Source organism: Muscardinus avellanarius (assembly GCF_963383645.1).
Source record: "Muscardinus avellanarius genome assembly, chromosome: 7".
In the NCBI taxonomy this organism is placed as follows: domain Eukaryota; kingdom Metazoa; phylum Chordata; class Mammalia; order Rodentia; family Gliridae; genus Muscardinus; species Muscardinus avellanarius.
In genome coordinates this window covers 31,065,567-31,089,312 of record NC_137793.1, presented here as the reverse complement: position 1 = coordinate 31,089,312, position 23,746 = coordinate 31,065,567, and the positions used below count along the sequence as shown (strand labels likewise).

General features: G+C 38.7%; 1 protein-coding gene across 4 annotated transcripts in view; it reads left to right on the top strand.

Annotated features, from left to right (window-relative positions):
- The window catches only part of HTR4 (5-hydroxytryptamine receptor 4), a gene marked incomplete at both ends in the record, with an annotated part of 170,308 nt that overhangs the window by 103,642 nt on the left and 42,920 nt on the right, over nucleotides 1–23,746 (top strand). For all 4 annotated transcript variants that reach the window (XM_080698408.1, XM_080698410.1, XM_080698409.1 and 1 more), the window contains one exon: nucleotides 4,886–5,454. In XM_080698408.1, coding sequence (XP_080554534.1) covers nucleotides 4,886–5,454 — 569 coding nt within the window. The remainder of the gene's footprint in view (nucleotides 1–4,885; nucleotides 5,455–23,746) is intronic.

Below are 23,746 nucleotides of genomic sequence, written 5' to 3'. Positions count from 1 at the left end.
TTAAGATATAGTCTCTAAAATTGTAAAATATTTTGTAATCAATAAACTAGAAGAGAGAGAAATAATGGGACAATATTCTAAAAACTGATTGTTTTAGCCAGGCATGGTGGTGCATGCCTGTAATCCCAGTACTTGGGATCCTGAGAGAGGAGAATTGCAGATTTGAGGCCATTCTCGGCAACTTAGTAAGACTCTGTTTCACAAATAAAAAATAAATAAATAAATAAATAAATAAATAAATAAATAAATAAATGAAGCCTCAAGGTAGAACACACTTGAGTTCATTCCCCATTACCACCAAAAAAATTTTTTTGATTGCTTCCAAATTAAACAGTCAGGGAGGAAAAAGGAAACACCATGAGGGATAAACAGAAAACAGTAAGATGACAGACAAATTCAAACCATGACTACAAGAAATAGTAAATGAGTAAATTCTTCAAAGAAAAGCTGCTAAAAGATAAATACTGTCAGACTGCATCAAAAGAAAATGCAAATTATGCTACTTAAAGTAGCATGTAATCATATAAAGTGACAGGTAAAAAATAAATTAATACAGAAGTATATGCCATGCAAATACTAATTAAAAAAAGTCTGGCATAGATCTACCATTGTAAGTGATCAAATTTAAGGCATCTAGTATTACTTGAGATGGAGATATTTTATCATGATAAAATATCAATTCAATAGGAAGAAAAACTAACTTTATAATACACTAAAAGATATAACACTTAAATGTGCAAAATTAATAACATTACATATTTGCATGTATATAATATATATATGTACATGTGCATGTACATATATATGTGTATATATTGCATGTGTGTATATTTCACATGTTTATTCATGTGTATATTCACACTGAGTGCAGGCTGACTCCAAGAAGAAGAGATGTTAGAAGCAACCCTTTTTAGTCAAGGGCTATGAATAAAAAAGTTTGATGATGTACAGTTATCAGCAGGGAATGTTCACCGCTTGGTCAAAAGTCCTAGTAATCTAGTATAATACAATACCCAGGACAAGTGACATTTATTTCAAGGATATGATGCAGTCAGTGTAATTTTCTGTAGTAATTAAAGGAAGGAAGAAACCCACATGAACTGCCCCAAATGGAAAAATTCAATATCCATTCATGATTAATTTTTTAAATCCTCATAAAACTAAAAATAAAAGGGAACATGGTCAATTAAATTGACAAAACTTATAGCAATTGTCATAACCAGTAGTAAAATTTTGAAGGCTCGCTTCCCTGAACTGGAAAAGAAACAAGAATGTCCATAATTATTACTTTTTTCAAAATTATAGTAGCAGCATTTTAAAGTTCAATAAAGCAAGATAAAATAATATTATGATTGAAAAGGCAAGTCGTGTTACTTGAGGTGAAGATATTTCTCAATCATGTGCAGATCACATGAGTATTCATAAGAAAATTCACAAGAAGCTAGAGATAGAATATTAATTAATAACTTACTTAGCAAAATTACTGGATATATAGCCAATATACAAAAAAAAATTCTCAGGGTTCCATGTACCAGTAGCAAAGAACTCAGAATAATAATTTTAATAATGTACCACTTACAATGGAATAAAACATAAAATATTTAGAAGCAACTTAACAAAAAATGTACAAGATGTTTTTACAGAAAATTATAAAATATTACTGAAATAGACATAAAAATATTTAAATAAGAGGGAGTAATTACTGTGTTTGTGAACCAGAAAACTTATTGCAAAGATGAAAAGTTTCCTAATTTTATTACAACTCAAATCAAAATCTTTGGAGATTTTTATGGAAATTGATAAGTTACTTCTAAATTGAATATGGAAATCCTGAGATATAAGAATAGCTAAAGCAGTCTTTAAGAAGATAACTCATATTCATAGACTTTTACTACCCAGTATTCAAAATTACTAAAGTTTCAGAAATTAAAATAGTATCATGAAAATATAAACAAACCAAGATTACAAAACAGAAAATTCAAAAGAGAGCTATGCCTATAAAGTTTCCTGATTTCTCACCAAAAATAGAGTATAGTATAGCCAGGAAATCGTGGTCTTTTCAGTACCTGCTGCCAGGTCAATTGGCTGTTCATAAGTTAAAATTTTAATCTTGTCTCCTACATCACAACATACAGAAAAACTAATTCAAAGTGGACTAAAATATTAAATGTAAAAACTAATAAAGATTTGCTAAAATAGTATATAATTGTCTTTAAATACTTATATATGAGAATAGCTGTATACTGAAGGATAAACAAAGATTGCTTAAGTGGGTCACAAGGGATACTAACTGAATGTATAGGTTTGTAATGTTAAGAACTTTCTATCACCAGATACTAGTAAGAGAATGAAAAAATTTAACAAGATAAAGAATTGAAAATCCATAAGAGAGGTACAACCCAGTTCTTAAAATGGGAAAATACTCAATCACAAGAGAAGATATCTAAATGGTAAAGCACTAATTAATATAAAGTCAACAATAAATGAATAATAAAACCACCATAAGAACCTGATTCAAGAGCCAGGCATGGTGGCTCACACTTGTAATTCCAGCATTCAGGAGGCTGAGACAGGAGGATCACTGTTCTTGGCCAGCTTCAGCTTCTTACTGAGGTCCTTTGTAATTCACTGAGATCCTGTTTCAAAAAATAAATAATTAAAAATAAGGCTGGGGTATAGCTCAGAGATAGAAAGCCTTGGATTCCATTCCCAATACCGCAAACATCAACAACAACAACAACAACAACAACACCTGATTCAGGTTTATTTGATTTGGTTGAAAATTTTGACCAAGCATGGTAAATATGAAAGAGGTTGCTGGAGCAGGGCACACAGAAGACACACTTGAATTGAGGCTGATGATACAGTTTAACAATTTAATAATTCTATGTATTTATAACAATTCATATATATGTGTATATACATATACTTAATATATGTACTTTACAGGTATTTTACTTTAATTAAATATTTATCCAAAAAAGAAGGATGGAGGGCTGAGGTGTGTTAAAGGATGGCGTATTTAAAATGAGGACTGAGCTGGGTGTGGTGATGCATGCCAGTAATCCCAGTGCATGGGATGCTGAGACAAGAGGATCACAGGTTCAAGACCAGCCTCAGCAAATTAGAAAGACTCATAGCAAACTAACAAGATCCTGTTTCAATTAATTAATTAATTAATTAATTAATTAATAGGATTGGAGGTGCAGCTTGGTGGTAGTAGGATACTCCTGTGTTCAACCCTCAGTATAACTATATAAATAAAAATTTAAAAATAAGTAAAATGAAGTGAGGACTGGACTTGGCATATGGAGATCATTAAAAGCCGTGACTGGAGCAGTTTCAGCAGAGTGATTGGGATGAACACTTAAATGGGGTGGAGTCAGGAGAGAAGGGAGGCAGTGAGCATAGCCCAGGTCCCAACTCTGGTTGGGCCCCAAGTTCTCTCCTGATCTTGCCCCATTCAATTTGTAGACAGTGTAGACAGTAGTGCCTCATTTGCCACAGAGAATCCACTCTGAGTCACCTGGTAGATGCCTGAAATGGATAATACTCAACTGGATCATACACTGTGCTTTTCCTAGACATACATGCCTATGGCACATTTTGTTAAGTTAGGCATGGTAATAGATTAGCATCAACAACTAATCATAAAATGGAACATAACTTTATACTGTAATAATAGTGCCAGCCTCATTGTTCTTGTAACTTGGGGGCCACTGTGAAGTAAAATAAGGGTTATGTGGACACAAGCTCTGTGAAACTACAAGAGTCAAGTCTGATAACCAAGGTGCTTACTCAGTAACTAACGGGCAGTGGAACAAACAGTGTGGGTATGCTGGATGAAGGGAAGATTCACATCCTAGATGGGCCAGAATGGGACGGTCTGAAATTTCATCAAGCTATTCAAGAATGGCTTGAGGACTTGAAACTTATGAATTATTTATGTCTGCATTTTTTGAACAGTGGTTGCCAATGGGTGACTGAAACCTTGGAAAGCGAAGCCACGGATTGGGGGAGTGGTACTGTGTTCTTATCTTCCATGATTCTAAAATAGCTATTATTTTCTTCTCTCAAATCATTGGCTATTACTCTGTATCAATTATTAGAATATTGCTTTGTGTAAATAAGAAAAAAGCTTAGTCAGGGGCCTCAGAGGAATGAGTCTAGAAAAGTGCCCCACAGCCTCTCCCAAAGATCTGGGCTTAGAATGATGTGGAGCAAGGTTCTTAAATATCAATGTGCTTTAAGATTGTTACAAAAAGGCTTGCTAAAAGGCAGAGCTCTGGGCCTCCCTGCTTGGAAATTGAGATCCAGTTAACCTAGGTGTGTGTCTGTGTGTGGGCAGGGGGTCAGAAATTTGTACTTACCATAAATGCACTAGGTGATTCTGGGTCTCTCTTCTATATACATCCTGTGAAGAGACTCTGACCAATGAAGTGCAAGCAGACCAGGAGCCAAGAGCAGAGGCAGAGCTCCTTTATTGGCAGGGTAGATAGAATGAAGAAGGATGTCTCCATTTTATTTCCAATCTTTCCTGAGATTACTTCAAGCCCCTTTTCTGTGGAAAAGCTCTCTCGGCCCTAGGATATGTTCATGCTCTTTATCCTCAAGTTTCTATATGCTCTAGGATTATAAAAGACAAAACAATAGTAATAAAAAAACAAAGTTTTGCTAATAATCCTTCTTCTTTCTTTTCTTTTTTCTTTTATTCTTTTTCCTTCTCTTTCCCTGATTGTGTCTCTTTCATCCTCTCTTCCTATTTCCATCTTTCTTGTTTCATTTTCCATTTCTTTTCTTACATTTTTTCTTTCTTTCCTACTTCTTCACTTTTCCCTTTCTTTTCTCACCCCTTCCTTATTTCCTTTCTCCTTCCAACTCTCAGATAGAAAAAAGAAAATTCCAGCAGAACTCTAACTCTACGTACTGTATCTTCATGGTCAACAAGCCCTACGCCATCACCTGCTCTGTGGTGGCCTTCTACATCCCATTCTTCCTCATGGTGCTGGCCTACTATCGCATCTATATCACTGCTAAGGAGCACGCCCACCAGATCCAGATGTTACAGCGGGCAGGAGCCCCTTCAGAGGCCAGGCCCCAGCCAGCAGACCAGCACAGTACTCATCGCATGAGGACAGAGACCAAAGCAGCCAAGACCCTGTGTATCATCATGGGTTGTTTCTGCCTCTGCTGGGCTCCATTCTTTGTCACCAATATTGTGGATCCTTTCATAGACTACACTGTCCCTGGACAGGTGTGGACTGCTTTCCTCTGGCTCGGCTATATCAATTCTGGGTTGAACCCCTTTCTCTATGCCTTCTTGAATAAGTCCTTTAGACGTGCCTTCCTCATCGTCCTCTGCTGTGATGATGAACGCTACAGAAGACCTTCCATTCTGGGACAGACTGTTCCTTGTTCAACCACAACCATTAATGGATCCACACATGTACTAAGGTGAGTTTCAAAGAGAGCTGGTCAATTTGGTTAGTTTTAATTACTCAGAGGGGGTGATACTACTATTTTCTGTTTCCAGAAGGGTTTCTGAAAACCTTTAAAGTGTGTGAGAAGATTAAAAAAGAGTCTACCATCTGATCATGAACTAGAGTAGTGCACAGGCTTTGGAGGGAGACTGAACTGCATTCAAATCCAGTTTCCATAGTTCTATTACCTTTATCAGGTTATTGAACCACACTGATCCATAATTGTAATTACAAAAAAAAATAAAAAAAACACTGAAGCCGGGCGTGGTGGTGCATGCTTGTAATCCCAGTATGTGGAAGGCTGAGACAAGAGGATCACAGGTTCACAGCCAGCCTCAGCTGTGAATGGAAAAAAAATTAAGAAAGAAAGAAAGAAAGAACAAAAGAAAGAAAGAAAGAAAGAAAGAAAGAAAGAAAGAAAGAAAGAGAAAGGAAGAAAGAAAGGAAGAAAGAAAGAAAGAAAGAAAGAAAGAAAGAAAGAAAGAAAGAAAGGAAAGAAACTGGGATTATAGCCACTATCTCTATGTCACAGAGTTTTTGTGAAAATCAAATAAGCTAACATGTAACATGTGTCAAACGCATAGTACAGAGCCTGATGCTTAATACTAAGTAAGTACTATCTATATTTGTTAATTTTTTTTTTGCAATAAGGGGAATAGATCCCAGGGGCATTCTGCCTCTAAGTGACACCCCCTGTCCTAATTTTTATTCTTTATTTTGAAACAAGGTCTCACTGAGTTGCAAAGGGCCTCACTAAGTACCTATGGTTGGCTTTGAACCTGCACCATCCTCCTGTCTCAGCCTCCCAAATGCTGGTACTACAAGTGTGCGCCACCATGCCCAGAATATTCTATATTTACTATCTAATGATACTATTTTAGGATAGTAATTAAAAGCATGAGCTGTAAAGCAGAATGGACTTATCTCAAGTCTCAGTGTTCCTACTAACCATCTGTATAATGTTTCTTACATGTACTTTCCTGGACCATAAAAGTGGTAATAATATCACCATTCTCTTAGGGGTTTTGTGACATTTAGAAATAAGATTTCATATGGTGGTGATAATTTTATTAATATTAGGATTAGTAGTGAAATGCATGTTGCCTGATGACCTAAGATGGCCCTAAAATAATGTGATAAACTAGAATAAATATAATAATGAGCTGGGCTAGGGGGTGTAGCTCAGAGGTAGAATGTTCCTGGGTTTAATCCCAGAGCTTGGGAGGCTGAGACAGGAGGATAGCACAGGTTCGAAGCCAGCCTCATCTACTTAGTGAGGCTCTCAGCAATGTAGTGAGACCCTGTTTCCAAATAAAGTATAAAATAGGTCTGGGAATATAGCCCAGAGGCAAAACGCCCATGGGTTCCACCCTCAGTAACACACACACACACACACACACACACACACACACACACACGAATATTCCTGGGTTCCCCGGTACCAGAAAAGAAAAAGAATAATGAATGGACAATAGTGATACCACATGATAAAATACATGGTAAAGATATGAATTATCTTCAGTGGAGGCATGAATAGGAAGGAAGCTGATTTGGATTAAGGAATTGAAGGAAAGGGGAATAGGGAATCCATAGACGAACACTTTGTAAGAATTTGAGACAAGGAGGAAGCCATTCCAGCCAACGCAGGCACATAATAAGAGAAATGGAAGATGAAAGAGAACAGAGAGAGCAAGTGATTTACCGAAGGTCACATCGGCTGGTAAAGGTGTAAATGGCTTTGGTGTTGACTGTTCAGTGTCTAGTCTTCATGTGTATTTCCAGCCTCTGAGAACTTTCTGGTCATCCTGGGCTAGAATTGTCTTCAACTGTGAAAAGCCATGTGCCATAAGTACATCCATCCTGTAGCAAAAATGGATTATCAATAACACTTTTTCTTTGCCCTGAAATACATATGAATTCCTAAAGAGTAGTTCCTTCTTGGTCATGAGCATTTAATTTTTCTGATAATGACAACAATTTTTGGCTGTCAGAATTTTCACTTACATGTGTGAGAGAAGGAAGAGAAGGAGGAGGAGAAGGAGGAGAAGGAGGAGGAGGAGGAGAAGGAGGAGGAGGAGGAGGAGGAGGAGGAGGAGGAGGAGGAGGAGGAGGAGAAGGAGAAGGAGAAGGAAAAAGAAGGAGAAGGAGAAAAAGAAACAGGACTGGCCAGGATATATAAACACTGTGCCTCTGAGGCTGCTTAGAAGCATGAATACAACTTCCAGCCCCCAGTGTGGGCAGGCGTGCAGCTAAAGCCAATAAAGGTGTTGAGGTTCCAGCTGGTGTTAGGGTTCAAGGGACACTTCTAGACTCTGACATTCTCTCTTGATTATTATGCCTTAGTGAGCATCATCAAAAGGATCCAACCACAGAGTGTGTGTACAAGAACTTCTGTGTGGATGCCAGAGAGTTTTTAGCTATTGAAGCTAGCAGTTACCTAAGTACAGGCTATTGACAACTTACAAACAGCATGTGCCCCAGCAATACACTTGCTAAGCTAGTTCTTTAGAAGTTGGTGGCTTTTCCCCACAGACACTGACATGGAAAGAATTTGGACACTTTTAGGAAAGTCCAAGAAAAATCTGTTTTACTAATACTACACTGTTTCTTTTTTCCCCTTGATGCTTGTGGTAATCTGCAGTATGATTGTCAAGCAAAATGACAGCAGGCTAGAGATAGTTTATGGATGTATTCTCCATACTTTATACCTTGTACTTCTTCATGAGGTAGTAAAAGTCCAGAGAGCTGGTTGGAGTTATTTTTAGGTGAAATGGGGAATCTTATAAGAATGAAGACAGTCTACACAGAGAAGAAAAGACCATTCCAAGCCGAATTCTTCTATAACGTAAGCCTTATAAGAGTTCTGTTTATTTGATTCAGTGCTATGTATCACATTTCCAACATATCCAAAAGCTAATTTTATAAATTTAAACTCTTGATGAATAAATGAGTAAATCATAAAAATTAGTTCTCTAGATCAATTGTTTTAAATTAATGTAACTTAAAATTCTGCACTTAAAAATCTTACAAGTAAAACATTAATGAATTCAGGTAAATTAAAAAATGCATATATAACTAAACAATGAAAAGTGAAATTTGCTTTTATCCTGCTAATGGTATATCTATCTCCAGAGATAATAATTATTATTAGTCTGGCAATTATAAAACAATATAAAATCATAGTTTTTTAATCCAATTTATAATATAAAGGAAACCACCATTACATATGTACTTTTCTGTATATTTAAAAATTTTAACAATACAGTTAGAGGTAATTATACTGGAGAACTTATAGACATGACTCTTTTTTAACTGTTCAATAATCTTATGTACTTAAAATACATATTAAAATTTATCTAATTATTTCCCATTAGTGGGCATGTAGGTGTTTCCAATTTTTTTTGCTATCACAGACTGTACTATTTATAAAGCCCTTGAACACATTTCTTTGTGCATATGCCAATATTTCAGATAGCTACCAAAAATTAAACTGTTTTATTAACATGCATGACCATTTAGGATTTTTATTATGCTATAATATTGATTTTCTAGAACACTGTAGTAATTTTGTATGTTCATCAATGGAATATGAGAGTATTCTTACTCTTTCTCCTCAACCAGTACCAAACATTATGTATCTTTTATTGTTTTGCTAAACACTGTCTCATTTAAGTTTCTCAGATGATTTGTTAGGTTGAAACCACTTAAAATGAATTCTTGATTACATTTCTTCTTATATGAAGTACATCTTATTATTATTGGCCCTTTTTGTATAAAGAGTATGTGTGTAGGGAGGTGGTAGAACCCAGGATTGTACTACCTCTGAACCACACTCCCAGCCCTATTTTATTTTGAAACAAGATCTTGCTAAGTTATCTTACACTGGCCTCGAACTTGGCATTCTCCTATCTCAGCCTCCCAACTACTGGGATACAGGTGTGCACCACCTTGCCTGGCTTTGTGGCAACTTTGTTGTATTTTTTCTTACTAATTTTTTGTGTTCTTTGGCATATTCTGAATATTCATCCTTTCTTTACAAATACACTTTACAAATCCATCCTCCCATCTTCTGCTTGGATTTTAATTTCAGTTCACTTTTTTTCTTCTAAAAGTTTTGAGTTTGGGAAACAATATTTTTATCTGAGTTCTCATGGTCAGCCCAGCTTCCTTCTTGAACCTCTTCTCTCATGAATTTTCTTAATCAGTGAACGTTGCTGGTTTTCCTCCTAACTCTCCAGTGCTCTCTCTCAGTCCCTCTCACAGGCTCTTCCTCCTCCTGGTGACCTCTGGCTTTTGGAGTTCTTTACTCTTCAAGCCACACCCTCACGTTTTACATGACTGTACCATCCATTACTTTACCAGAAGGTCCAATTTGCTTCTCATACCAACTCATGTAGTTATCTCTTATAAATCTCACGATAAATGCAACCAATCAGAATTCTTATTTCTATATTCCTCCCCCACCCCAACTATGGCCACATGTCTCCTGAGTCTCCCCAATCTCCATAAATGGAATAACTTTCTACCATGTTACTACCTTTTATGTGGCTCAGAGGGAGAACTAACAAAGAGCCAATTAAATGATCAAGAGGCCATTTGCACCAGAATCACCTGGGAGCTCATTAAAACACCCGGATTCTTGAGCCCCACTCACTGACTCAGGGCTGGGCCAGTAAAATGACATTTTTAACAAGACAAAACTTATGCATGTTTAACTTCCAGAACCACAGTCCTAGATTTTGATGATCAGAACTCCTGACATATGTTGGCATTGACTGTGATTCAGTTTTGCCTCATATTTTTAATTCTCAGGGTTCACATGAAGTCTCTTGAAAGACTTGGATCTGAAGTTAACTGGTAAAATATAGGAGAAAATTCCTTTTGAGAGCTTGCCTCTGTTCAGCCATGCCTAAAGCCCCATGACTCGTCCCAGTTGGGAGACTGAGTATGACCACAGAGCCTTGCCTTGTGACCGCAATTAGGTGACATGTCATATAGATTTGATTTGGAAACCTTGGGTGTTACGGTTTGGGTGTAACTGTTCCTGGGGACCTCTGTTAGGCTCCCGGAGACTATTCCCGTAACCGCGGGTTCTTGTTCAGACTTAGGATGGATATATACTAGTCCGGACTCTTGCTGAAGAGTTAAGTGAGTTATTATTACAGAGGTAGAAATACAAGTTGTAACTATTATGGTGCCATTAGAAAGAGGAAAAGCTAGAGCTTATAGTAAAGCACTGCGCCACAAAGTGACTTTAGTGGGATGACCCAAAACGAAGTTACTGGAGTTCAAAATATAAAGCAGCCTTTTATAGATACAAAGTCCCCCATCTTGCTCTACCACTTAATCCAATGATCTAGGTGTATGTCTGCCCCTTAACTTCCCACCTAACTGCTGGTATACACCCAGGTTTCTTTGTTCAGACCAGAGTGATTCACATGTGGTATCTGCTCTCTTTTCACAAAGGTCAGTCCCCTCCTCCCAATACTCTTGTGGACTTCTTAGCTACTTCCTAGATGTCATTTATTATGCAAGCCTGTTTTTAGAATGTGAAAGTTCTAGGTCCCACCTCCTCTATCAACTTGCTAATTACTTTTAGTGAGGGTACTTTGCATTATACCAGCTACTGGAGTTGTGGCAGTAACCAGGCCCTAACTGCCCTTCTCCTTTATAGATCTGAGCTCCATTTTCTATAACCTAATATATATTTTAATAATGACAACTTCTTCTTTGAATATTTTTAGGCCATTTCCTAATACTGGTATATCGGGGATTTGATTTTAGGGATTCTGCCTACTGAACAAGTACCAAGGACCCTTGCCTGTCTTGCTCACTGCTATATCCCCTGAGCCTAGCTAGTTCAGGGCCTGGGACACTGTGAGACTTCACAGGGTTGATGGAGTGCCCTTCTCCACTGATCTCACTTCTGTTTAACTATCTCTGATTCTTAGCACATACAATTCAGGGCAGAGTAGGGATCAATGGTGCTGTTACTTTAGAACAGAGATTTTTCTCTTGTGTGAAACCTACTAAGGATTCCAGTGTTAGCTTCTTGGATAAATAATCCCTATTCTCCTATCTCTACTTTATTATGAAAATCAATAAAATAGTGGTGTGAAATCACTTTACTAACTTCAAAGATATGTCCACATGAGAGAGATAACTATAAGAACAGGCTACTTTTAAATTAGGCGGAGAAAGCAGAAATGGCTTGCACAGGATAGCTTTGGAGATTTGGATTTCTCTGTTCTCTTCCCCAGCTGCCAGTTAAGATCTTACTCAAACTTAAGACTTAACCAGTTCACATGTAGGCTGGGAACTTCTGCAAGTACTTTTCAAACAACTTGCTGTCTATCTAACTTTATTCTTGGTGGTCATCCTCCAATATATACTCTTAACCTTCCCACCCTCACAAACAAATTTCCCATTGACTTGGAGATCTCCAGAGCTGTGCTGTCCAATAGGGTAATACTAGCCATATGTGGCTGCTGACATTTTACTTTAGCCAAAATAAAATAAAACTAAAAGTTCAATTACTTGGTCACCCTTGCCACATTCAAACTGCTAAATAGCCCCTGGGGTAAACTGGCTCCTGGATTATACAGCACATTTCTAACCCTATAGAAAGTTCTATTAGACCAAAAGGCCCTAGGGCTCTTTGAGTACTTTCTTTGAAAGGAAGCAATATGATTTTCCTTCAAATTTCCAAAATCTTGCTATCAACCAAAGCCCAACAATAAGGAAACCAATTCTAGTCAGTGTGCTGTAGATACTTGTCATTTCCATGCACAAGATTAGTACATCCATATTTATGCATGGAATCAACAAGAAAAAAAATATGAGGATAGAGAAAGGGTGAACAAAGAATGAACTTCTCTGCTCCCCAGAAAAAAAGGGAAAAAATTCTTCTGGGCTATTGCTCTTGTTATTTCCATTTTAAATAGCTATCAGAATTTACAATTGTATTTTGTAAGGGCATTCTATCTCTGAGCTACACTCCTAGCCCTACTTTATTTTTAATTTTGAAACAGGATCTCACTAAGTCGCTAAGGGCCTCATTAAGTTGCAGAGACTAGCCTTGAACCTGTACTCTTTCTGTCTCAGCTGCCCAAGTACTGGGATTACAGGTATGCACCACTATATCGGACTACAATTGTATTTTTTATTAACTTAGTTATTACCCTTCTTCCCAGCCAGACTGCCAGTACGTGAGGGCAGAAACATGTTTCTTTTATTACTGAAAGTTTCTCCATAGTGTAGACATTGCTCACTTCATATAATTGCTGAAAGAATTAATGAACAAATATCATACTACTTATGTGGACTATATGCTGAAATTCATTTTTACTACTTCAAAAAATACATTATGCATATTTTATACCTATATATTTTTATTTTTTTTATTTTATTTTTATGTGGATCATATTGAAAATGGCATACATTCAGACTGTGCTTGGTGCCCTCTCCCATCCCCCACTTCCTTTCCTCCCCTCCCAACAATGAATGTCCAGGTTAACCATGCTACATTCATACTTCTACACATATTCGGATGTAGCTCCTCCATTAATCAACCTCAGCCTTCTTTGTCTCCTACCCTTCTATTTTAGCTTTGCTGAGGTTTCCCCTCCATTATCTAGAGTCCCTCTGGTATTCCTAATACTTCCTAGTTTGGGCATATTAGAGAAAACATATGTCCCTTCTCTTTCTGTGTCTGGCTGATCTCACTTAATATAATGTTCTCCAGGTCTTTTCATCTTTCTTGAGAATGACATGATTTTCTTCTTCTTTATAGCTGAGTAGAATTCCATTGTGTGTATTTCCCATAATTTTGAAATCTATTCATCTGTTGATGGAGACTTAGGTTGGTTCCATATTTTGGGTATTATGAATTGTGCTGCTATGAACATGGGTATGCATATGTTACTGTAGTTCTCTGATTTCAACCCCTTTGGAAAGATACACAGAAGAGGTATAGCCGGATCATATGGTAGGTCCATTCCCAATTTTCTAAGGAATCTCCACACTGATCTCCATAGTGGCTGAACCATTTTGCACTCCCTATGTGGTGATTTAATATCTCATTTTTCACTGTAAAAATACTTGTCAACTTTTAACCTGAACACACCTGAATTCCTCTTTTAAATAAAGGTCTTCAAACTGTGAATTGGATGAAATAATTTAGGTTTGATTTGCTTCAGATCCTTACAAGTTTCTACTGATGATGGAAATTTTTTGACATTTAAAAGACATTTTTATGACCTTTACCTTGAACTTTGGAGGTTACAGCTGGATTCAATATTTACCTCATTGTTTTGAGCCAAAGCAGAAAGCAGACTTAATCTAGGCAAATCAAAGATGGATGAGGATGACCTTGCCCTATCTCCCTTGATCTCCTCCAGGGTCAGCTACATAATTTGCAGGCTCAATACAAAATGAAAATATGGGCTGCTGGTTGGAAAGGCAATGATGTAAAGAATTCCTCCTTTATCCACTATATCTTTCTCAACTTGGTGGTTTTTATTTCTATTTACCTTTGTTCAGAAGAAAATGATAAATTATTACCATAAAATTTACAATTTGTCTTCATGCTGGTTTTAAATACAAACGTGAAACATTAACTTCTATGTACAATCACCAGTGTTACACAAGTCATATTTTGTGCTATATACATGCTTACATATTTTGTTTATACCAAAGCAGTGTATAAAACTAACTAAACTGTTTTTGGTTTTTTGGGTTTTTTTTTTTTTTTTTTTTTTTTTGGTACTGGGGATGGAACCCAGGGATGTTCTACCTCTGAACTACACCCTTAGCCCTATTTTTTATTCTTTATTTTGAAACAAGGTCTCAGTGAGTTGCAAAGGTTCTCACTAAGTAGCTGAGGGTGTCCTCAAACCGTGATCTTCCTGTATCAGCCTCCCAAATGCTGGGATTACAAGCATGAGCCACCACACCCAGCTATCAACTGCTTTTTTTTTTTTATCATGTGCACATTCTACTGATTTTCACAATTTTAAAGATACGGTTACTGAGAATCTCAAGATAGTGACAGCACTGAATCCCCATATGGCTGCCCTGATCACAAAACTGGCCTTGTCCCTGTCCCCCATCCTGCCCCAATCCCAATGTGAAATAGCTTCTCAGAAACATTGATCTTGAGATGACACCAGGAAAATCGTGAGAATAACAATTTCAAAAGAGATTCACAGGCCTTTGTTGTCCTCAAAATGTACCCACCCTTAAGAACTTCACTAATCAGGTAGCCTAAGCTACTCTCCAGAATAAATACAATGTGCTGAAACTAAAACATCATCCCCTCATTGAGATGCTTGGGGAGGGAGAGTTCTTGCTTTTGACATAGTGGAAGGTGGGCTTGGTATATAAGCAAAAGCACATCCCGCCCTGCAGAACATTAAGGGCTACAGATGCTGCAATTTGGCAGACCTGGCAGTCAGTCCTATCTGGCATCTACAGTTTGGCCTCAGTATCACTTGGAGCATGTGAGCAAATATCCCTGGTTTGTCTTCTCATTTGTTAAAGTGGGATAATATTGGAACCCATCTCATGGGGCATTCATTAATATTAACTATGATAACATATGTACAGGGCCAGGGCCAGCCCCTGTGGCACAGAGATTACTCAGTGCATGGAAACTGTTATGATTATTATAATTATATGTGTAATATCATTCAGATCCTGATAAAAACACACTTCTCAAGATCTAGTTATTTTCTCAGCTTCCTAATAAGTGTCTCCTAAAGAATGAGCCAATAAAATTCTCTATGTTCTAAACACTGCTCCATAAATGAGGAATGCAGTGCTCCCTTTGCTAAAAGAAAAGCCAGAAGTTAATTAAATGAATTACACTGTTTATAAATAATTGCTTAAGCAACACGAGACAAAAACTTGTTTCCTGGGTACATAGTGCCCTGTGCTGAACAGTTGGGGCTGTTTTTTTCATATATGCCTTCTGGATTTTATATTACCTGTAGGCAGTTTTTTGACCCAACATAAAACATGCTAACTATGTCAAGCAAGCTGAGTACATTCTGTGCGTGTTTGTTTTTCCTCTTTTACTCTGCAGGTGCACATGCCCTCAGGGTGCTAGATTTCTGTGTACCAGCTCTCCAAAGTTGATGTCCACAATAAGGAAGGATTGAGCACGCTACTCTTGTACAGGGAAAACCCCCACATAACACCTAGATCTCGAAATGTCCCGATTGTTTTATCTTATCCCCAGTACCACACACACACACACACACACACACACACACACACACACACACACACAGAACGGAAACAGCATGATATGGTGCCCTGGCCCTTGATCCTGCCTGCCTCTTGGAACCACCTGGAAACCCTTAAACAGTATCTGAGCTTGGGCTCCATGCATGAAGATACTATTTTAATTGGTCAGGTGGGGACGAGAAATTCATAGTTTTTAAGAGCTCTATTGTGCAGCAGCATGAAGAAGGACTGATACACTGGGAAGGGCAGGAAGCCTGTCTTCTAATTCCTTACTGATCCCCGATCAGCCATCATCCTCTCTCGGCACTAATAAAATTAGGAAATTGAACTAGACAATGCTCTAGGATTAGGCCTACATTCATATCATAGAGGACTGAGCTTCTGTGACTTTAAGCCAGCAGTTTTCGGTTGGCATAATTTGGCTTACCAGGTCAATTCCTGGTAATGTCTGGAGGCACTTTTGGTTGTCCTGGAAGTGGGTAAGCAGGTGCTTCTAGCATCTGGGGTTTGAAGGCTAGGGATGCAGCTGAACATCAGGCGTTGCATAAGGCAGCTCTCCACAGGAACTGTCTGACCCCAATTCCCAAGACTGTACAAAGGGTGAAACCCTCTCATTTAAACTAGTCCTCTGGGCTTTACAACAGAGCACCGCCTGGTCACTTCCAGGGGCCAGCAGGCGAGGTTTTTCAATAATGCTAGGAAGTATAGCCCCTATACCATTTGCTGTTTTTTTTTTTTTAATCCTATACTATTCTTATCATCACAGGACAAAAAAGAAGACAAAAAGCCTCATAGAAGATGACTGTTCTGGGAGGAAGGGTTGTGAACTTCCATAGTTAGTGAGTTGGCAGTAACCTTGCAGATAAGCCCTTTCCACAAGGCAGGCTCCACGAGCTTGTTCTCTTACAGCGTGTACTTGGCAAGGACGCAGGCCTCCCGATTTAGTCAGAGCAGCTGTTCAGGAAGGAATCGCCTCCAAACACACTAAGAGACCCACTGGAAAACCATATCTCACGGAAATGTGTGCTTAGTCCATAGTTGAATGATACAGGTCCCTGACCCATGGAAATGGTAGAAGCCTCATTTGGGGATTGACACATTAGATTGACACAAATGGGGACTGACACATTGGAGTGTGCTCAGAAGAGAGTAAATACCAGGGATTTCCCTGTAGGATTTATGACATATGAATGACAGTGGAAGATACTAGGGATACGTTTAGAGCAAAGAAGATTACGTTCAGACGTGTTATTTTTACATATCTAAAGGGCTGCTATGGAAAAAAGGAAATTGACTTGTCCTGCATGATTCTGTGTGATAGAAGTAGGAGACAAAGGACTAAAGTTGTGAGACTAGGAATGTCAGCACAAAATAGAATCACTTGCCTTACATAGGGAGGTAATTATGTGCCATCTAGTAAAGCAGAAGGAGAAAATTGGTAGGGGATTGCATGCGATGTTCTTGGACACTGTCTTTGTCATTCTGTGAGTTCCAGAATTATAGGCATCTTCTCACAATGTTGCTAAAATACCCGAGATAGCAAACCTTACTTCAGCTTCCTTGTTTAGTTGAAGCTGGAGAACATCTGGAAAGATCAGTGGTGAGATGTATTGACAATGATATTTTCAATCTTGGGTGCTGTCCTGTTTTCCTTTAGTGATTCTCCTGGCAGTCTGAGGCAGGAAGAAAATTTAGACATCTCTAAGGGAGGCATTCATCCCCGAGTTCTGTAGATGCCCAGTAGTATTCAATTGGTGTGATGCCTGGGATCGCATTTGTGGAAAATACTGCTTATATCCATGGGTCAGGATAAGTTTCTGTTGTATGAAGCTTTAAGTAATTAGGATTGCTGTTTAAAGATCTGCAAAGAGAAGGGGCTCCAGGCTGGGATGAAAGAGATCACCCACCCCGCCTTCCAATCCGGTGTTTATCTGGTGCTTATTTTTTCACATAGATTTTTGGACCAGAACTTCAACCTCTGGGAAAAATAAGGCAGAACCAACTTAAGGGGAACCTAGTTCCATTGATATAGGTTAGTGTTATGGTTAAAAGGACAGGAGCTGGTATTCTACAGTCCTTAGTTTGACTTCTGGTCTTGCTACTTTGAAGCTATGTGATTCTGGGCAAGTTAAATTGCCTCTCAGTATCTCCCTTTCTTCCGAACCAAAATAAAAAAGCTAAGGTGGCCCTCTCTTCATAAGACTGTTGTGAGGCTTGTAGGAGATACCGTACATACAGAGCCTGGTATGCAGGAAGCTGTTGATACATCAGATTCCCATTATTGTGATCATCATCTTACTAGGCAAAAAAGTAGGGAGACTGGTTAGTAGGGCATGAATTGTATTTTTGGAACACTGGTCAACTGTCAGAACAGTATCAGAAAAGAAATGCCCTGGTGTCAACAATCACCACGAAGTCCTCCTAATAAGGAACGGAATAATCTATGCCAATGGGGCTCATAAAAAGAAGGGATAAGTGAGCAACGGGGAAAAGAGAGGTGTAGAGAGTTCTGTCTGCTGTTCTACTGGGGATGCTACAAAGTCCTCTGCAAGCCCTGAACAAGGAGCTCCATTGGATGGCCTCTGCTTACATAAACAACTCAGCACACTCTGGGTTATAGTCAACCAAAGAGAACATATATTTCACAAAATTATTTCTAAATTGCTTTTTCTCATTTCTGTGCCTTTTTAGGTTATTTTTAACAAGATTCTTAGAAGCATTTCACAGTTAGAATGGCTCCTGGAAAAAAATTTAATTCTCTGTAAAATGAGTGAACCCATATTTTGATAAACCTGACAAACAAATATATTTCGTGTCTGTTCATGTTCCTTTTATGAGCAGATTTTCGTTTTCTTGGCTGGCTGGTACAATTTTATTTTTCCCTCTGTTTATATACAGAATTGCCTTCTTTGAGTATCTGGCTTTGGGGAAAGAAGTATGGGTGTTGTTTAAAGAAAACACACACACACACACACACACACACACACACACACACACACAGTTATCAGTTTATCCTGGAAAACTCCTGTGTTTGGTTGTTTTTCCAGGACTTTCCGAAAGAGTGGCAAACTCAAGACTATTCATATATTTTGACAATTTTAGGAAGCCCTTTCCTTGACAGGGTTGCAAATTATAATTTACTTTTTTCTGCCCCTGTTTTTCTTGGGGATTGTATATAGCCTAACCGCGGAGAAGAGAAATTGTTCCACATTCAGGAAAGTCATTTAGAAATGTAAGATTTAAACTGCAAATGTCAGCTGGACTGGTTGTAATAGAATGACCCTGAGTGCTATAGTGTGACCTGCAGTGGGCTGCTCGTGAAGGGCTGCCAAGCCCCTCCCTGCCTGACCCTGCTCTTTTCACCCTAACTCTTTATGCAATAAGCACACACAAAATTGTCCTGTGTTCCCCAAATAATGAATTCTCCTGCCACCAGACCATCTTGGCTACCTCAAAATCTCTGTCTCGCCATCATGCCTGGCACAAGCCTAATCTTCTCTCCAGGAAGAGTTCCAATATAAACTCTCTAAACTTTCCTGATCCCAGCCCCGTTGATCTCTGAGCAATAATTAATTGCTTTCTCCTCTAGGCTCTTTTACCACCTGCTTTTTCTTCTTTCAGAAGTCCAGCTCAGCCCATGAGATCGTAAGCATTCTTTATGGACCTGACACACCCTAATGCACTTGGACAGCTCCTGAGAACGGTGTCTATGGGCCTCGGTGCCTGGTTGAGACAGTCCACTGCTGGTTCAGTGAGGCTCTGAGTCCAGGTCTCAGCTCCATTGCTCCCCAAATGTTTACCTGGGCCAGGCTAGTTGGCCTCATTACACTCAGTGATAGCCTACAAATAATAAATTTTATGGGATAGGATTGTTGTAAAGATTCTATGAGATCTTCTATCATTTGCTTAGAGGAGTAATCAGCATATAATCCATACTCAGTGAATGTTGGCTGTTTTTATATGAATTTGTCATTTAAAGACATTTTATGTTAGATATTTTTAGGTTAGCCTCTATTGCAATGGTTTGAGGGGGAATAAAAAGGCAGACACACAGTTTGACCTGCGCAAAGCCTTTGTTATTTAGGAACTGTGGTAGGTAGTGAGAAAAAATTTTCAAGGACATGGGTTGACCTCTTAGTTATATGAGCATATTGGGAAATAGGGAAAGAGATGTATCAGCCACACCTGATTTGATCTTCCATGTAGGCGTGTTGAAACATAAACATATCTGAGGCTGGTGATGGAAAGAACCCCTAGGAATATATTTTTGTCCAGAGACCACCAGGATTGGTATTTGAAATGGTGCAAGTTAAGTATCTGGAGTCTTTGCTGCAAGGTGCACAGAATAATAAAAAAAGAGTAGGGCCTAAAATGTTCAAGTACCCACCCTGCGGATGCTGCGCTCTCTATACAGTTCAGTTTTCTCATCTGTCTGATAGGACCTCTGTCCCTTAAATTCTACTTTAATAGTTTTAAACTGTTATCAGCAGTATTATACACATGCTATTGTTTATTTACTATTTGTCTTCAAATATTTTTTTGTACTGGGAATTGAACCCAGGAGCATTCTGTCTTTGAGCTACACCTCTAGCCCTTTATTCTTTATTTTTTGAAATGGAATCTGGATATATTCCTATGGGTCTTGCCAAATTGCTGACGCTGATCTCAAACCTGCAGTCCTCCTATCTCAGCCTCCCAAGTATTGGGGATTATAGGCCTGTGCCTATCACCATCTATCTTTAAATGCATTTTAAATCTAAATGGAAATATTTGAAAAGGAAACTGTATTATGCATAAGAGCTAAACTATGTAGACAAGATGATTTTAAAAGTAGAAGCAATGAAAACAAAACAGTTATTAAAACTCAATTTGATCCTGTTGCTTGCCAAAGTCTGAGACTAAGTCTTGATCCTCCCTCTTCGAAGAATTTGTTGCCATTGAAACTAGAACAAGACTGAACTGAATATTTCTCTATTTTCTAAAATAATAAAAATAGGCAGAAGGAGTAAAAGAAATCATTTGAATTCCCTTGCAGTGATTCAAGCCACTTAATACTATACTACTGTCTGGTACCCTCATGGATCACATCCATGTTGAGAAACACCTGACTGTCCGGCATCAGTAGTCTATTATGATATTATTCACTATCATGATAGTGAATATAAAGTCAATGTGACTTTATGACATATATTTATATAATGTGACATATATTCACTACTTTGATAGTGAATTTAAAGTCAAACGAAGGAACTGACCTGGGACATTGCCCCTTTTTTTGTGTGTGTGGTTCTGGGGATGTAACCCAGGGACATTCTACCTCTGAGCAACACCCCCAGCCCTAGTTTTTACTCTTTATTTTGAAACAGGGTCTCACTGAGTTGCAAAGGGCCTCACTGAGTAGCCGAGGCTGTTTGTGAACCACAATCCTCCTGTCTCAGCCTCCCGAATGCTGGGATTACAAGCATGTGCTGCCATGCCCGGTTTGGGGATTGCCTTCGAACACAGAAACTTGCTGATGATTTGTTACCAATCTATGTGCTCAAAATTTGTAGACAACTCAGTTTTTTTGTGTGTGGGTCTAGAGATTGAACCCAGGGGCATTCGATCTCTGAGCTACACCCCCTGCCCTATTTTTTATTTTTTATTTTGAAACCGGGTCTCACTGAGTTGTAGAGGGCCTAAGTAGCTGAGGCTGTCTGCGAACCATGATCCTCCGGGCTCAGCCTCCGGAATGCTGGGATTACAAGCCTGTGCCACCACACCCGGCTGACAACTCAGTTTGTAATCAGCAAGTGGTATTTAAGTATTCTATTTATCATCACATGCAAAACACCTAAAATATCGTTTTGTAAATGTATCTTAACATATTTTTACTTTCTTATTATGACTTTTTACCAAGTATTTACTTATCTCTGCTCTTCAGTGTCATAAAACCATAAATATCCCCTTGCACACTTTGCTAACATGAATGCTTCTATCTCATTTTATTGCTTTCATTCCAGTCCTTTTGGGAGCATCACTGATTGTCCCATACTTCTAGATCTGGCCCTTCAACCCCACCTCTATTTCCTCTCTGTGTTAAATCCCTATCTCTAAGCTCCCCTCAGGCATGAGTTGAATAGCTGTATATCTACTTGCTTGAGGAATTTCATACTCCTATGTGCATAAGAGTCAGTGGAGAACAATTTTATTTTATTTATTTTATTTTTTATTTATTTTTTATTTTTTGGTGGTACTGGGGTTCCTGGAAGCCCTTCTACCTCCGGGCTACACTCCCAGACCTATTTTATATTTTTGAAACAGGGTCTCTTAACGCCAGCGCGGCTCGCTTTGAACCTGCGCGATCCTCCTGTCTCCGCCTCCCAAGCACGGGGATCACAAGCGTGCGCCACCACGCCCGGCAGAGCGATTTTATAAAATGCAGATTTCGGCCGGGCGTGGTGGCGCATGCTTGTGATCCCAGCGCTTGGGAGGCGGAGACAGGAGGATCGCACTGGTTCGAAGCCAGCCTCAGCTACTTAATGAGACCCTGTTTCCAAATAAAATATAAAATAGGTCTGGGAGTATAGCCCGGAGGTAGAAAGCCTCTGGGTTCCACCCCCAGTATCACAAAATAATAAATAAATAAATAAATAAATAAATAAATAAATAAATAAATAAAATGCAGATTTCTTCTCTTTCTCCCTATTCTTGTCCTCCTGCCTCTTCTATCCGAAGGCTGGTGTGGTTCTTGGGAACCTGTATTTGTTACAGATAACTGATATTATCCTCATGCACATAGTCTTGGACCTTTTGGAAAGATGACTTAGCTAGTGACTCTTCTTCTTATAGAACATGGCCGATTGTGCCTGTTTCATTAACCATTAATACTAAATCCCATCAAAAATCTCTTCCATGATTTCCATGTTTTCCAATGAATCGAATTCTCTGTTTGTGGGCAGTATTAGGCAGATGTACCCCTTTCTAGCACTGGATCCTCCACTCACCGTCAATCAATCCCTGCTGCTACACTGCACTTTTGTTTTCTGATATGGAAATAATACTGTATATATTTCTTCTCTACAGACTTTTGTTGAATATCAAATGTAGAAAGAGATGTGAGAATGTGTTGTAAATTATAAGGATTTCGCCAAAACTAATAGAACAAGAAACTACACTTAAAAAACTCATCTGTTAGAATGCTGGAGAAAAATTATTTTTAAATGATGTTTTGCATCAGGGATTTTTGAGTAGCTCTGCCAATGTTTTTGATCAAGCATATGTTTGAGGAGAGACAGTTGTGATCTCACTGCATTTTAAGTTGTAGCATCTCAGCCCCACCCTGTCCTATCCTACTCACATTTAACAGTTTTGCAATGTAATTTCACAGATTCAGAAATTGAGGTCTTTCTTATTCTTTAGTACAAATGCAAAAATTTCCCTCTCTGTGTTTCCAGCAAAACCTCATCTCCCTACATGGAATATAAAGTATCAGATACTAACAATAGAATATTAAAAGCCAAATTTGAAGCAATTACCCGCAGCTTTGGAGAACAGTCCCACACACAGCTGCCACCCAATCAGAAGGCCTGTGTCTGTCACCCACCATCCCTGCTACTCACAGAATCAGAATGTCAGAGCTGCAAATGATCTTGTAGATGATCCTCCCCCTCACTTAACAAATGGGAAAGTGAGGCCCAGGAGAGGGACCGTGTCAGCAGAGTCACTCAACTGGAGACCAAAGAGCATTAGGACCCAGATCTCTGGGGTCTGGTTTACTGCGCACACTGCTGTATTCTGCTACTTCATCTGCTGAGTTAGTTAAGTGACCTTGGGGCGGGAGTGAAAGGGACGCCCCGAGTATTAAAGCTGTGTGCAGAGTGTGATGTGGTGCACTGAAGGCAGCCTCTCATGGTTAGTATAATACATTTTTCATCTTGAATGAAGGCCTGAAAGGTGGATGACAGTGACAACTGTTAAGAATTATGTCAGTAGAATAATGTAAACTGAGACTATTCTGTACCAGCGGGGACACAAAA